Source organism: Chrysemys picta, chromosome 20 (assembly GCF_011386835.1).
Source record: "Chrysemys picta bellii isolate R12L10 chromosome 20, ASM1138683v2, whole genome shotgun sequence".
NCBI classification, from domain to species: domain Eukaryota; kingdom Metazoa; phylum Chordata; order Testudines; family Emydidae; genus Chrysemys; species Chrysemys picta.
The window spans coordinates 15305636-15318937 of NC_088810.1; the positions used below are offsets into that span (position 1 = coordinate 15305636).

The 13302-nt window shown below is 54.3% G+C and overlaps 1 protein-coding gene across 1 annotated transcript in view; it reads right to left on the reverse strand.

The window, feature by feature from the left end:
• CASQ1 (calsequestrin 1) overlaps positions 1 to 13302 on the reverse strand; it is a 38050-nt gene that overhangs the window by 5285 nt on the left and 19463 nt on the right. Inside the window, exons 5-9 of the mRNA XM_005293767.4 lie at positions 10714 to 10787; positions 10073 to 10203; positions 6117 to 6162; positions 3052 to 3106; positions 2247 to 2347 (exon numbers count right to left, since the gene is read on the reverse strand). Coding sequence (XP_005293824.3) covers positions 2247 to 2347; positions 3052 to 3106; positions 6117 to 6162; positions 10073 to 10203; positions 10714 to 10787 — 407 coding nt within the window. The remainder of the gene's footprint in view (positions 1 to 2246; positions 2348 to 3051; positions 3107 to 6116; positions 6163 to 10072; positions 10204 to 10713; positions 10788 to 13302) is intronic.

The window sequence follows — 13302 nt, forward strand, 5'->3', positions numbered from 1 at the left end:
CCCCAACGCACCCGGGATGAGAGAACACGACCACATCTGCCGGGGTAGGGAGGGGCATCACTCAGCTCTGGCTGGCAGGGCTGGCATGTACCTTAACGCAGTATTTCCTGGCTGTCACAGAAGAGGTGCCGTGCAGTCAGTATTCTGGAAAGGCGCGAGGCCCTGCCAGCCAGCCAGAACTGTGCATTAACGATGCTTAGAGGCAGGAAGTCTGTCTGTTTATCTATCTATTGTGACGCTGGCAAACCAGGTGCCAGCTCATGACAACTGCCAAATACCCAGTTTGAATCAGTTTGGCTCACCTGTGTGTTAGTATTGTTAAAATGGGATTAGAAGAATGTGTTTAGTGTTTAGACGTTATTGAATGCTGGTGAGATGCTGCCAGCATTAATCTCCTTTATAACATCTGTATCCTACATTATAAGGTAATATCTGAACGGTGGTATTGTGAGCCTCTGTGACTGTGTAAAGCACCAGACAGGAGAGAGACATGAACTAGTGTGACGTGCTGATCTGCAGCAGAAGGTGTCACATTCTGCCCAACAGGAAAGGTCCATCGACACCAGATTGTGGGATGTTAAAGAGGACATGGGGGGATATGATTGCTCTCTTTAAATATATCAGAGGGATAAATATCAGGGAGGGTGAGGAATTATTTCAGCTCAGTACTAATGTGGACACTAGAACGAATGGATATAAACTGGCCGTCGGGAAGTTTAGGCTTGAAATTAGATGAAGGTTTCTAACCATCAGAGGGGTGAAGTTTTGGAATAGTCTTCCGAGGGAAACAGTGGGGGCGAAAGACCTCTCTGGCTTTAAAATCAAGCTTGATAAGTTTATGGAGGGGATGGTTTGATGGGATACAGTGATTTTAGTCAATAGGTCGATAACAATGGTCAATGATGGGATATTAAAAGTTACTACAGAGTACTATTCCAGAAGGTCTGGCTAGAGAATCTTGCCTGCAATGCTCGGGGATCAGCTGATCGCCATATTTGGGGTCGGGAAGGAATTTTCCTCCGGGGTAGATTGGCAGAGGCCCTGGAGGTTTTTCGCCTTCCTCCGCAGCATGGGGCAGGGGTCGCTTGCTGGAGGATTCTGAGCGACTAGAAGTCTTTAAATAATGATTTGGGAGTTCTACAGCTAAGTCAAGGGAGAGAATTCTTCCAGGAGTGGGTGGGTCAGGTTTTGTGGCCCGCATCATGCGGGAGGTCAGACTAGATGATCATAATGGTCCCTTCTGACCTTAGAGTCTATGAGTCTATGAGGACAAAAGATGTTGGTTGTTCTGTTCTCCCCCCGTGAAGATGAGTCATGCAAGTGGATTCCTCCCAGAGTTTTCAGCTAAGGGATAAAAGCCCCTAACAAGAAGGACCTGGATCTCTGTGCTGCTCAGACTCTGGGGGGGGGGCAAGGTGTTCTAGGCATAAGCAAGAGATCCCCAGCTGCTTAGCCCTGAAGGACGTATAGAGCTTGCTTATGATAGAAGCTTCTATTACCTTTGACAATTACGATTGTAACTCATTTGTGTATCTTTGTTCACCTGGATTAACCCTGTAAATATCTCTCGTTTCCTTTTCCTGTTTAATATATATCTTCATATTGTTTATTATTGGATTGGCAACAATGCTACAAGCGTTGTCTTTGGTGTGAGATCTAAGGTGCAAGTGACCTGGGGCAAGTGACTGGCCTTTTGGGACTGGGCATAACCTATTGCTGTGATTCTTGGTGCAAGGGACCAGCTATCATAGAGGTAAGCTCACCTGGCTGGTGAGGTAGATCTGGGTGTGTGACTCTGTGTGAAAACAGTGTGTGAGGAGTTCCCACTTGATAACTGCCCTGAGGCCGGTGCTCTGTTGCAGGCAGAATTTACACAGTCCTTCTCCTCACAGTACCAGTGATTCTGTTACAGCTCTGAGGCCGAGTTCATCCCTGGGGTAAGGGCGCTGGAGTCCGTGCCATTACACCAGGGCTGGATCTGGCCCTTCCTCTTTACCCTCCTGCCCTGTGGCCCCGCCCGTGGCTGCGACCTGGTCTGGGGAGGCCGGAGTAGGCAAGATCCAGACACCTTACGGCAGAGTCCCCTGGCGGGGTGTTCCGTTCCTGAGCAGACAGGCCCTCGGAAAGGTGGGGGAGGGTCTCTCGCCGATTCCACCCTCAGCCTGCAGCTACGCGATCCCTCACGCTGGCCACCAGCGAGCCCCTGACTCCGGACAGTGGCTCTGGAACGCGTGGGCACCACCTACCAGGGGAAAGTCCTCCGGGTCGATCCAGATGATGCTCAGGTCAGGATTGTCCGTATTGTCCTGGGCAACATCCTTCAGGATCTCCAGGAACTCGTAACCGTCTGCGCCCGGAGAGAGCAGGTGGGTGAGAGACCAGGACAAGGGCAAGCGGCCACTGCCCCAGGGAGTGGCCGCTGAGCTGAACACTGTGAGCTCCAGGGGAGAAAGGCCACCTCCCCGCTCAACCTCCCTCTCACCTGCCGCCCCCCGCTGCATGCCAAGCACCCCAGCCTGAACCCCCTCTCCCTACCCAGTAACACCCCCAACTCCAGATCCCTCCCAGCTTATGAACACCCCCAACACCCCCTCCCACGCACCCTGCTCCAGCTCCTGCCTCCTCCTCCCCCAAGAGCAGAGCATCCCAGCTCAGAGGCAGGTTGGGGAGGAGCCGGAGGGGGCCGTGCCCGCCCTGCAATGAATCAGACACAGCCTGATCCCCACCTGCTGCCGCTCCTTTGCCCTGGTGCCACCTTCATGTGTCTACTTCACCTGCCCGACCTTCAGGTGGTACCAGCCCCACCTGCTCCCGCTGCCCCCTCCCCCTGCCATGCGTCCTTCCCAGCAGCCAGACTTCTGCATCCCACCCGGCCCCATAATGGAGCTGTGCCCCTCAGAGCATAGAGGGCCCCTTTTGAGACCGTCAAGCACCCCTCATTGGAGGATGCTGCACCCCGGCCCATAGCGTGTCCCCCTGGGGTGCTGCAGTGCCCCGGCGCTCTGCTCAGCCGCTCTGGGTCTCTGCACAGTGATCAGCGGCAGCTCTTACCAGGGTCGTCCTCCTCTGCAAAGGCCACAATGTGGATTCCATCCATGTCATCTTCCTGGGGAGTGGAGCAGAGAGAGTCACCGGTCACCAGGTGCTTACCTTCCTGTTGTGTGGGGGTGTCAGACCCCTCTTCCCTCCCCCCCCCCGTGCAAATAGGGAGGAGTGGGGTGCAGAGTATGTTCGGGTCAGAGGATCAGCTGGGAGATGGACAGGTCTGCACACTCACCACAGCCCCATTCGCACGTGAAGGCAGGTACACATACGCCAGTCACACCCCCATTCACACCCATCAGTGCCTCAGTGCAAACCCCAGTGCAAGCTCCCCCCATTCACACCCCCATGCACACTCATCAATGCCCTGATGCAAACCCTAGTGCAAGCTCACACCCCCATTCACACACCCCATGCACACTCATCAGTGCCCCAATGCAAACCATAGTGCAAGCTCATACCCCCATTCACACCCCTGTGCACACTCACCAGTGCCCCAATGCAAACCCTAGTGCAAGCTCACACCCCCATTCACACACCCCATGCACACTCACCAGTGCCCCAATGCAAACCCTAGTGCAAGCTCACACCCCCATTAACACCCCTGTGAACACTCATCAGTGCCCCAATGCAAACCCTAGTGCTAGCTCACACCCCCATTCACACACCCCGTGCACACTCATCAGTGCCCCAATGCAAACCCTAGTGCAAGCTCACACGTCTCATTCACCCCAACACAGACTTTCACAGCCCAGTACACACCTGAATGCAAATGAACACAGCCCATTCACACTCCGGTACAGACACATCCATACATAGTCATATCAAAGCTCCCAAGGACACTCCCTGCCCACATCCACACGCCTACCCCCACACCACCATACTCATGTACATTCACGATTACCATGTGCGCACCGTATGCTCACAGCCTCCTGTGAAAATACACCTACGCACCCAGGTGCACCGAAAGATTTACATGCACAGAACTCGAAATACACGTGTCAAAACACACACACAAATATACACACAGACCGTTATGGAAGTGGCCCTACTTTGTTGGGCACACACACATAAAAGGATATATGTACACACGCATGCACACACCTTGGCAAGTGTACACAGACACACACAGATCTTTGTGCATGCGTACATGCGCAATACATGCAGATAACTGCAGGAATACACGTCCCACCCAAAGAAAGAGGCATGTATCGACATCGTCTCAGATATGAAAACACACTACACACATGCAAATCACAGGTACACACATTCTGCACAAACCAGACACACACACAGCGTATGTGCACATACATATACACACATGCAGAAGCACAATTACATGTGCGCAGACACACATATTGGATACACCACACACACATACATATACCCCATAACATTAACCTCTCCCTCCAATAGACACACAGAGAGAACACCTACAAACCAAAGAATAATGCAGCTTAGAAAGTAACAGGACCAGTGATATTTTAGGGTTAGTGTTTATTACCGGATGTTGGCACATGCAGGAAATGTTATTTATTATATGTACTATAAAACATATTGGCAATAGGCACACATATGAAAGGCAGAGGTGACAATAAACTATTAAAGGGGGAAAATATCTTACAAAATCACCCCCATCTTTGTGATTTAAAAAAAAGGTCAAATACATAATGGGACATGGCGAGGCTAAAAATGAGAGCCCACATTTTCAATCTTGGATGCTTTGATTTTTCTGAGCGTGCAGAACTGCCATTGAAGTTAGGATCAGAACTTCTGAAAAATTAAGCCAATTATTCAGTTGCCTATGTCTAGATTCTGATGCCTGATATTAGTTTGAAAATTTGGCCCCTATATCGTTTAGAAAACAAATTCCCTTCCCGGTGCTAATGACACCACGGCAGGTTGTTAAAACAGAAAGCATGTGAAACATCTAATTTGTGCTGTCAGTTTCTGCTCATTTTCACTTGCTCGTCAATTTCACTTTCTAGTCAATTTCATTGTCTAGTCAATGTCACTTTCTGCTTTTCCTGCACCAGCCCAAAGCTGATGCCTTTTAGCTGCTGAAGAAACAGAAAAGTGTCTAAATCAAAACAGAAAAGTGTTTTGCTGGAAACGAGGAAAAAATCCACGAAATCATTTCTATTAACATTCGTTTTCTAAAATCCTTAACACCCCCCCCCCCCCCCCGCGCCCTTCCCCCAAACCAATGTATAAGTGTGGGCCCAAACAGCTGGACACTGAGGCCCAGACCCTAAGGTATTTAGGCACCTAACATCCACTGACTATTTAACGAGCCAGCTGAATGCTTTAATTAAAGGGCATAAATGTGTCCAGTTTCGTGGGATTTTTTTCATATATTTTTCATAAAGGTTTTAAGAGCCAGATCTCAGCTTGGGTAAATCAGCGTAGCTGCATTTATGTCGCTGGAACTACCCTGCTCTATGTCAGCGAAGAAACTGGTCACAAATGTGTGTGTGGTGCATTTTTAAGGAACTGACTAAAGAACAGACCCAATCCCAGCTGAGTCCTTCACTCATGGGGTCTGATTCTCCGTTGCCCTGACTTTTGTGCAGACATATACATCAGCGCAAAATGGGGGGGAAGTGCTGATCTGGTAACATTCCTTACCCACTTTGCACAGATGTAAAGGATGGTACAAGATATAGGGCATGGGAGAATCAGGCCCAAAGAGTTACGCGTTCAGCAAGGATTGGGCCAGGTGACGTCCACGGGAGATTTGCCCGAGTTAAGGAACATGGGAGAAACTAGCACGAACTTCAGGAGTTGAAAGAAATCAGAGCTAGGGAAAGAACTATTCAATCTTGCCTAGTCCATCCTGGGGGGCCAATCCAGGACTGCGCCCCAGGGACGTTTTCCAGGGTTCAGTGCAGTACGGTTTCAGGCACCCCAGTGTGTCATTCTGGGGGGTGGGCTGGCGGGACGCTAGAGGGCTCATGGTGACAGTTCAGCGCCATGCTTGGGTGGGTTAGATGGCTGGTTGGCAAGGAGCTGGGCCCCTGACTGGCCATGCACAGCATTAAGCTCACGAGACATCAGGCCTTCTCTGGACTCACCCAAGTCTCATACATGCTGTCTGGCTTCAGCTTCCTCAGTGTTGACCTGCAAGATAACAACAGAGGCTGCTTTGAGGGAGTGTGTGAGGGATGGAGCCCTGCAGAAACCCAGCCCCCATCAGGCATGCCCCGGGCAGTCAGGTGGCATCTGCTAAGTCCATGCTCCTTCATGGTGCAAGAGTGGTCCTATGGTGACCAGACAGCAAGTGTGAAAAATCGGGACAGGGGGTGGGGGGTAATAGGAGCCTATATAAGAAAAAGACCCCAAAATCGGGACTGTCCCTATAAAATCGGGACATCTGGTCACCCTAATTGGTCCTCAGAGTTTAATTACTCTTGGGCAGAGCAGGGGACTGAACGCCATGGTGCCTGGATTCTGCTCCTAGCATTGAAAGGGAGAGTTGTATAATGGTTAGAGCAGGAGGCATGCAAGTCAAGACTACTGGGTTCTATACCCCACCACAGGTAGAAATGTGGGGCAGTGGTTAGCGAAAGGTAGCTGGAGGCAGGACTCCTAGGTTGTATTGCCAGCTCTAGGTGGGAGTGTGGTCTAGTGGTTAGAGAACAGGACTCTTAAGGTTCAGTTCTTGTACCCTGCGATGGGAGAACACGGTCTGTGTGGTGCTAAGCTTTGGGTGTTTGAAACCCTGAGCCAAATTTTTGCAACAAGTAGGGGAGAGACAGTGAGAGAGACAAAGGCGGATGGAGAGATACAAAAGGGAACCACGCAGCACAAAATCAAACACAATCCAGTCGGGGAAGTAACTGCCGAGCTATTTGATGGAATAAAGAGCAGCTGCCATGGCAACCAAAGTCCCTGATCTGCCAGCGTTTAGCATGAGTCAGGGAGGGGCAGGGCCTCACGCACCATGGCAGTAAAATGGAACAAAAGCAGAGATCTGGCCCTGGGGATCTACCGCCCTTCGCAGAGCCATGCCCTGTGCTCCTGGGCCTCTGTGCCGGGGGAACGTCACCCCTGAATCGCTCCTGTCCCCTTGTCTGTCCCGTCTCCCGGCTGCTCTGTATTGAGGTCGCTGGGTGGGGGAGGGAGGGGAGCGGCAGTTTGATCCGAGGGGATTAGCGTGAACAGGCAGCCAGGACAATGTGTCAGGAACATCCTTGTCCAGAAATGCAATCTGCTCGGGGGGGGGGGGGGGGCTGGGCTGTTAACCCCTTAGCTCCCAGTGCCCAGGGGCGGGGGGGGGGACAGCAAACACGACAAACCTTTGGAGTCCCGGGATGAGGTGCTCCGGCCTGGGTGACACAGGTCAGGCTAGACGAGCCTGGGGGGCTCCTTCTGGCCTGGGCCGGGGGGGGGGGTTAATTTGGCTTTTAGCTCCAGTGTCAGTTAGAGAAGCCTCAGGGCTGCTCTATTCTACACTCTGCTCCCCAAGAAGCAGGGAATAGCCACAGTGCAGCACGCCCTGCTCCACCCGCTACCCTGGGAACAGGATCCTTGTGTCTGCTCCATGCCCTCTGGAGAGGCCCATTGTGTGTGGGGGGGGAGAGGGGGGCTTGACAGCATAAATGAGAAACAAGCTGGATGAATCTCCACAGCAACTCCTCTCTCTTCTGTAGGGTGCTGGAGTCCCTTTATACTCAGACAGCAGGGGCAGAAGCCAGGCAAGCTGCCCCCATCCACTGTGCTTTCTGCGCTCTGCTTGCCGAGGTTATGATTTGGCTGCTGCTGAAATGCAGCCACCTCTGGGGTGAGGCAGTGTAGTCATTTAACAGCCACACAGCTATGCTGCAGAGGCATCACTCACCCACTGCTGCAAATGCAGCCGTCTCTGGGGTGGGACACAGCTGCTGTGTCACAGCCACACAGCACAGCAGTTTAGGGCAGGAAATGAAGGGGAATCCTGTCTCTAACTGACCGTGTGCAGCGGGGCTGTAATGATCCAAGTGAGAATTAGGCCAGGACCCTAGAGTAACATCCCCACTCCTTGCGTAAGTGCCACAGGACATTTAGTGACAAGTGGGCAGAGCCTTGGAGTTGAATCTCAGCAGAGAGGGCTTTAGAGGGGACATGGAGGAGGACAATAGGACTGGCTCCAGGAAAGTCTGTCATGGGGGAGGCCACAGAAGGACAAAGCAGCTGAAACCCCCTCTCCCACCAGGACCCCAGGGGCAGCCAAGGCTGGGAAAAAATGGGCGGAGCTGTCTGAAGAGGGGGCATGGCTTGGGCACCTGGGGAAGACAATAATTAAGCTCCAATGGCCCCGCCCCCTGAAAATCAAAGCAGCTCCCCCTAGTGGAGGGCAGGGGCAGGAGGTGCCTCGGGGCAAATCCCCCAGCAGGAGTGGATCTGGTCATGACGGGCTAGTGGCTGGGTGTGGATCACATCACTGCCTTTGCGGGAGGAGGGTCCCTTAGGGGCAGGAGGGGGCTCTCGCTCCATGGAGCCCCCAGAAGTAACCAGGAGCTGAGCCCCCTCCTGGGAGACAGACTCTGCGCCAACCCAGTGCCATGTTTCTATGGCAGCAGGAGAATTTCCTTGCTCTGCCGCAGCCATAGAAACAGAGCTGTTGTCAGGCTGGGCAAACATTTTATCCCATCCCTAGCCACAGGCATCCAATGGGGAAACCAGCGTCTGTGCCAGGCTGTGCCAGGCAGTCCTGCCCCCCATGGCAAGCCAGCCGTGGTATCTCCCCATTGGGATCGCTCCCTCTCACCATCAACCCTAACTCCCCACGGCAACTAATTCTCCATGGCAACTAACTCCCCATGGTAACTAACTCCCCATGGCAACTGACTCCTCGGGGCAGCTGCCCAATGCCCCATGGCAGCCAGTGGTAGCTCCCTCCTCATCAAGTTCAACTGCAGCTCGAAATCCTAACCGGCTGTAGCTCCTCATGGTGACCATCATGACCGACTGTAGCTCCCTGTTACAACTGACTGCAGCTCCCCAAGGTGACTGACTGTAGCTGTAGGTCAAAATGAACTGTAGCTCCCTGTCATGAGCCACTGCAGCTCCTTACTGTGCCTGACTGTAACTCCCCCTAGTGACTGACGACCGACTGTGCCCTTCCACATCCAATCACTTCTCTCTCTGTCCAAGGAACCTCGCCCCCGTGAGAGCTGTCCCCCATCACAAGCTCCCACCTGGCCCACCTACCCCCATCGCCAGGCGTTGCCCTATACCCTCCCCCCGCCCCGTCGCCAGTAAGCCCCACCCACCCAGCCCAGCCCAGTTGGCAGAAGTGGGCCCGTGCTTTGAGTTATTTTTTTTGCTGATTGTTTTGCTTCCTGGTTCCAGGCCAGTCCCCCCCCCCCCCCCCGAGACCCTTCTCAGAGGGATCCCAGCAGCCAGCCTGTTCCAGACCAGCACTGTGGCCCAAGGGGCTGAGGGGTACAACCTGTGTTCTCTGTCTACGGAACCGGCTCGTCGCTGCCACACCCAGCAGCAAACTCCTCACAGCCAGACCCACCCCTGCCAGGGTGGCATTCGCCCCTGGAGACGTGCTGCCCCCACCACGAGCGCGGATGTGGTTTCCTTAGCTGCCCAGCTGGGAAGTTTAATGATTATGTCTCCCTAGCTGTGCGCTCCTTCAGCCAACTCTGCCCACTTTCCCCAGACCTGGCTGCCTACAGGAGCTTGTGGTGTAGGGGAGCTTCGGGCCTCTTTGCCTTTCAGGCAAAGTTTCCCCAGGTGACAGGTGGGGAAACTGAGGCACGTAGTGCTTAAGATGGCAATTTTCTAAAGCCTGGTGACTTCAGGCATTTGGACACTGTAATGGGGTCTGGTTTCCAGGGAGTGAGTGTCTAGCAGCAGTGGAGATCCCCCAAATCACCAGTCATGCCGGAAAATGTAGGCCTGAGTGGCTCTCCCAAGATCTGACAGGGAGTCGGACTGGAAGCCAGGCGTTCAGAGTCCCAGCCCAGCGTCTGAAGCACTAGACCACCCTCCTGCCTTACTGGGGCTCCGACCCATCCCGCAGCTGGCAGCCCCCTACCTCTTGTGCTCCTCGATGAACTGCACGATCTCCTCCTCGCTGTTGGGCTTGTCAGGGATGGTGACGGGCTTGTCCATGAACGGCTCGTAGTAATCGATCTCGTTCAGCTTCAGGGTCAGCTTCTTGGCCACCTGCGATGGGGCAAGGGCAGGTGGCCAGTGAGCAAGGGGTGTCCATGGCCCGCTTACCACGACCCACAGGACACCCCCCCAGCAGTCGTCTCAGCCCCGCGGGCTCCTTCCCTTGCTGCTGCGGAAGCGATGGGGCCTGATCCTGAGGCTGATCTGTATGCTGTGCTGCCAAGGAGCTGGCGTGGGATGGGTCTGTTGGCCCTGATCCCCCTTTCCCCCATCCCAGGGAGCTTCCCCCGATTGCAGCCGGAGCAATTTGTGCTTGGCAGCGGGGGAATCATGCCTGATTCTGCCCTGCCTCACCCCAGTAACCAACAGGGTTACTCCTGGCCCATTCGCTTTGGCAGCAGCTGTCCATAGAGCTTGGAGATGGGCAGAGGGAGAGGGAAGGATCCCATCCCTCCAAATGAGGGTCTTTTGCTTCCTGAGGGTTACACAGGCTTCCCCTTCCCCCTTTGGCATCCCTTGGCCCTGCCCCATCACTAGCTGGACGCTCCCCCTTGCGCCTACCTTGCCGTCAAAGGTTGCAAAGAAAGGGATGTATGGGTGGAACTCCTCAGCGGCATCCACAAAGGCCTTGAAATCTGAAAGAGCCAGAGCCATGGGGTCATGGTTATAGGGCTGTGAACGCCCACGGCCAGGGCTGGACCAGCAACTGCCCCAAACTAGGGTCATCACCCGGGCCTGAACTCAGGACCTTCTGTACTAACAGCGTGAGCCTCCAGCAACTCTTAACAAGCAGCTGTAGTAGACTGTTATCTCCTGCCAGAGGTCAGCCACTAGAGGGGACAAAGGCCTGCTCGCTCCTAACGTAGGGGGCACTCCAGTCATAACATCCCTTCCTCTCTCTATGCCTCCTCTCCTCTCAGGACTGGCGTGCTTCCCATGTGTTGATTGATTAGCCAATTAATTAATTACTGATTATTAAACATAACAACACCTACTTCTGCTGCGTCTTTCACCTACACGTCTCAAAGATCAACCCATGAATTCATCCGTAAAACTTCTTCCGAATTACGCAGTACTCCTGGCTCCCACATCCTCCATTGAGACCTCACCCATGAGGGAAACTGAGGCACAGAGCTGGGCAGGGACTTGTCTAAGGTCACACAGAGGGGAAGAAGCCCAAGAGCACCGGGTTCCACTTTTATGACCACATTTTCTTCCCAGAGATGGGGACAGAACTCACCAGCCTTGCCTCCGCGCCCTGACCCCAGCCACCAATTCATACTCCGCACAGAGAACGCAGGAGGCCAGACTCTGGCTAGACCCCTCTCCTGCCCAGAGTGGTGACTGGTACATTTCTGAGTGTTTCTAGCACCTGCTCCCCATGCCTGATGCCTAATTTGCAAGGTCTCCCTGGCTGCCCGGGACAGATCTCTGCTCAGCCATTCCCTTCAGTCCTCCAAGGCACCGACGGGGGAAATCTGTCCCACTTTGGGCACTCCGGGATCCCCCTGCTGGGCTCACACCCCAGCTGCTGGGTTGCCCCAGTTAGGGAAGCTGGGTGGCCCGCTGCTCTGCCGTCTGGACAATGGTGTGGCTGGGTTTAGCCTCCCCTGACCTTATTAGCCGGCTACACGTGTGCGTTTCTGCTCACCCTGCCAGAGCCCCTCTGAAGCAGCACCAGCACGGGGGGGACCGGACTCTGCTCACAGCCTGGTGCTGGGCCCCTCATGGCTGGGAGATGCCCAGAGAAGCAGCCAGGACTGGATGGGAAGTGGTGGCAATGGCAGAGGGAGGCGTTCTCCCCCGCCAGTCAGGGTGGGCCCCCTGGCGGAACAAATGGGACATTCTAACGAGACCCCGAGTGCTCGTCGTCATTACAGTCCCCGTGCCACAGCTCGGAGCACCCCAACTGCGTCAGAGCATCTGTAGCAATGGCCGGTCCCAGCTGCCTTGCAGGAAGGAGTAAGAGACCCCACCCCGGGGATAATTTATGGAGTAACTTACCCTTGCCCCAGCACCGTCAGTGAAGCAGGAGAGTTCATTGTCGATCCCCTCTTTATTTTCCTCCCATATCAATGCCCAACCCTTTATTTCAATCCTGATAACCGCTGACCTCAATGAAACCATGTGGCAATGAGTTCCACGGGTGAACCATGTGCCGTGTCCAGGCATGACCTGGGTTTCCTCTGTTTTAAATGTGTCGACTCTTTCAGACTCATTAGATTTGGGGGGCTCATCTGGCTCAGTTCTTAGCTGAGCGGCGGTGAAGCTAGCCATAAAGGAGACTGGGCCTGGGCCTCTGGAGGGGATGGGGGGAATCGGGCTGGCAGCCCGTAGGAGAGAGAGAGGAGCATGTGGGCTGGAAAGCAGTGGAACTGGTGAGGCTGGCAGGGTGGGGGGTGCGGGATCTGAAGCGAGGGTTAATCTAGAGCGGGCAGGCAGATCCCCCCATCCTCGGGGATGCAAAGTGTCCGACCAGGAGGGGAACTGTGCCTGGAATGGTCACAGGCACCATAGCTCCGGGGCCGGGCACCTCACTCGGCGCCGGGTGAGCGGAGCTGTGACAGCCGCAGGGCTGACGGGTTAAGCTCACTTAATGCTGGCGAGACGGATTGGCAAGAGGCTGCTGGGCTGTTAGCTCACAACGGGTCTGAATTCAAAACGGCAGTGACGAGAATTTGCTCTCGGTCACCTCCTGGCTGGGTTGTTGGATGGGATGACATTGGCCCTGCTGTCACTGCACTGGGGCTGCACCAGGAAGAGCTCAGGGACTGGCCTCAACAGGGGAGACTTTTCCATAGCATTTTGTCTCCAGAAAGTTCACAAGGATCTTACAAAGAAGGGTGAGTTCCTGCTTCAGGGGTAGAGCATGGCATCTGTTTAACAGCGCACAGCAACGCTGCACAGGGATCGCTCCCCCAGCACTGCAATGCAGCCACCTCTGGGGTGGGATGTGGCATCTGTTTAACAGCGCACTGCAACGCTGCACATGGATCGCTCACCCAGCACTGCAGTGCAGCCACCTCTGGGGTGGGATGTGGCATCTGTTTAACAGCACACTGCAACGCTGCACATGGATCGCTCACCCAGCACTGCAGTGCAGCCACCTCTGGGGTGGGATGTGGCATCTGTTTAACAGCACACTGCAAC